Source organism: Telmatherina bonti, assembly GCF_933228915.1.
Source record: "Telmatherina bonti genome assembly, chromosome: 18".
Lineage (NCBI taxonomy): Eukaryota > Metazoa > Chordata > Actinopteri > Atheriniformes > Telmatherinidae > Telmatherina > Telmatherina bonti.
In genome coordinates this window covers 31,723,292-31,726,596 of record NC_136616.1, presented here as the reverse complement: position 1 = coordinate 31,726,596, position 3,305 = coordinate 31,723,292, and the positions used below count along the sequence as shown (strand labels likewise).

The window sequence follows — 3,305 nt, the reverse complement described above, 5'->3', positions numbered from 1 at the left end:
GAAGAAAAAGATTGAAAAATCTTAAAACAGGAGGTCACAATGAAGTCTAATGAAACAATGAGAGTTCTGTGTCAGCATATGTGTATTTACTTAGGTATTTGTGTAAAGATTTGCAAGGCAAATGAAGATGTCTAGAAACAACATTCACCTTACTTGACTGATGTCACTGCAAAATAATGGAATCAATAGTAGAAATAAAATACAGCAAAATGTATGTTCTTTTCACAACATTAATAATAAATATTTTATTATTATTATCTTCCTTTAAGCATTTTATAAAAACACAAAGAAATAGTTGTTTGTTGATTTAACATAAACATGAAGTTGAAGCAGTAGGGAAAAGCTTCATGTTTACTGCAACTGCCTTATTTACCTGCATGAAAACACCACTGACTGCCACTCCCTTATGTTGGACTGGTTTTAGGTTCCTCCCCCACGATCCACATATCTGCCAGTTGAGGGTTCAGTGTGATCTCTGTGCTGCAAACAGAGCTGACAAGACAGAGTGAGGAAGAGGAGGACTTTGGTTTGGCTCTGAGACTTGGTTTTTAAAGAAGTGAAACTGTTGAGACACTGACTGTTGTGGAGAGGTAAAATGGCTCAGAAAAGAGTTTGGATGGATTCAGAAAAATTCTCTTGTTCCATCTGTGGGAATCTACTGAAAGATCCTGTGACTATTCCCTGTGGACACAGCTACTGTATGGACTGTATTAAAACCCACTGGGATGAAGAGGATCGGAGAGGAATCCACTGCTGTCCTCAGTGCAGGAAAATATTGATTCTGAGACCTGTCCTGGAGAAAAACATCATGTTAGCAGCGTTAGTGGAGGAGCTGAAGAAGACTGGACTCCAAGCTGCTCCAGATGATCACTGCTATGCTGGACCAGAAGATGTGGCCTGTGATGTCTGTACTGAGAGGAAGCTGAAAGCCAGCAAGTCCTGTCTGGTATGTCGAGCCTCTTACTGTGAGAAACACCTGCAGCCTCATTATGATGTTCCACCATTACAGAAACACAAGCTGGTGGACCCCTCTAGGAATCTCCAGCAGCTCATCTGTTCTCGTCATGATGAGGTGATGAAGATTTTCTGTCGTACTGATCAGCAGAGTATCTGTTATCTCTGCTCATTGGATGAACATAAAGATCATGAAACGGTTCCAGCTGCAGCAGAAAGAGCTGAGAAGCAGAAAGAGCTGGAGGTGAGTCGACAAGAAATCCAGCAGAGAATCCAGGACGGAGAGAAAGATGTGAAGCTGCTTCAACAGGAGGTGGAGGCCATCAATGTCTCCGCTGATGAAGCAGTGGAGGACAGTGAGAAGATCTTCACTCAGCTGATCCGTCTCCTCCAGAAAAGAAGCTCTGATGTGAAGCAGCAGATCAGATCCCAGCAGGAAACTGAAGTGAGTCGAGTCAAAGAGCTTCAGGAGAAGCTGGAGCAGGAGATCACTGAGCTGAAGAGGAAAGACGGCGAGCTGGAGCAGCTCTCACACACAGAGGATCACAGCCAGTTTCTACACAACTACACCTCACTGTCAGCACTCAGTCAGTCTACACACTCATCCAGCATCAATATTCGTCCTCTCAGATACTTTGAGGATGTGACAGCAGCTGTGTCAGAGACCAGAGATAAACTACAGGACATCCTGACAGAGACATGGACAAACATCTCACTGGCACTCACTGATGTGGATGTTTTACTGTCTGAACCAGAACCAAAGAGCAGAGCTGACTTCCTGAAATATGCAACAAAAATCACACTGGATCCAAACACAGTACACACATATCTGTCATTATCTGACGGAAATAGAAAAGCAACAGCTATGGAAAAACAACAACCTTATTCTCGTCATCCAGACAGATTCACATCTTATTATCAAGTCCTGAGCAGAGAGAGTATGATGGGACGTTGTTACTGGGAGGTGGAGTGGAGAGGAGGAGTTTGTGTATCAGTAGCCTACAATAATATCAAAAGAGAGGGAAACTCACGTGAATGTTTATTTGGATTCAACAAGAAATCTTGGTCGTTACGATGTAATGCAAACAGTTACATATTTGCTTACAACGAAGTCCAAACGTCAGTCTCAGGTCCTCCTTCCTCCAGAGTAGGAGTGTATCTGGATCACAGAGCAGGTTTTCTGTCTTTCTACAGCGTCTCTGAAACCATGACTCTCCTCCACAGAGTCCAGACCACATTCACTCAGCCGCTACATGCTGGATTGAAGTTATTACTGCCTGGATCCACTGCTCAGTTCATTAAAGTGTAAAAGAGAAACCACTGCAGCTTCAAGCAGGTTGTGTTCAGTCTTGTTTGAACATCAAGATGTGTTTACTTCTGTCTTTTTCTTTTTTAAGAGTCATAACATCTAAAATATTGTAAAGTTTTGTGAAAATGAATCACATGAGAAAGTTGTGTCAGACTTTTGTGTCAGAGATTTGAAGTTTATCAAAATAAAACTGTAAAAATGGACAGCTTTTATTTTACTCTGACTCAATGAGACTCTTGTCTCTGGAACATTATTCTGGCCTGTTTTAAATAAACATACGTTTGTGGTTGGATACAGTATTTTTTAGTCATGAGTCATAGAGTTAAAGAGTCATAGCTAAAACAGCTGCAAAAGATCACGGGTTACCGGTTAAGTTCAAGTCCTGTACTGTACTGGTCGCATTCTCAAGGACCCCACACACTCACTTTCCAGCTTTTGAGCTGCTGCCATCTGGTCACAGGCTCCACTGTCCAGCCCACAAAACCCAGAGAAGAACAGCTACCTTTGTCCCCAAGGCAGTTTTCCTCTTGAACTCAATAAGTCAACCAGGACCTTTACCTTGTTTAATATTTCATTTTGTTTAAGATTTCCTTTATGTTGAATTTTCTTTGTGCTTTTAGCTTTTATCTGTATCTGTAGCTTATTTGCTCTTTGCCTTCAAAATGCCCCTCAGGGATGAATAAAGTAATAAAAAAAAAGTTACCAAATTACTCTTATTCATTATTACGTTCATGCTAAGTTTGGCTTGTAATTCTGTCTTCACGTTGGCAAGAAGAGTCTGAAAGACTGTTCCAGGAGAGACCCCCCCCCCCCCCCCCCCCCCCCCTTCTGCTGTTCTGTGTGGGTGTTAAAAAAAATACTCCTGAAATACATCACCTTTTTGCTGCTGCTGAATTGTTTATTATAATATTGTAAAGTTTATTACATGAATGAAGATCTTAAAGCCAAACTCAGCAAACAGAAGAATCTTCATATGACCTTTATTATGAAGAAACATGTTGGGTTGAACGGTGAAGAAACAAAATCACATTTTACTCAAACA

The 3,305-nt window shown here is 41.4% G+C and overlaps 1 protein-coding gene across 1 annotated transcript; it reads left to right on the top strand.

Annotated features, from left to right (window-relative positions):
* Positions 1–595: 595 nt before the first annotated feature.
* Positions 596–2,263, top strand: LOC306769500 (tripartite motif-containing protein 16-like; the record flags this gene model as incomplete). The annotated part of the gene is made up of 1 exon (XM_079258123.1): positions 596–2,263. One exon carries the CDS (start codon positions 596–598, stop codon positions 2,261–2,263), a length of 1,668 nt encoding a protein of 555 aa, XP_079114249.1.
* Positions 2,264–3,305: the final 1,042 nt, after the last annotated feature.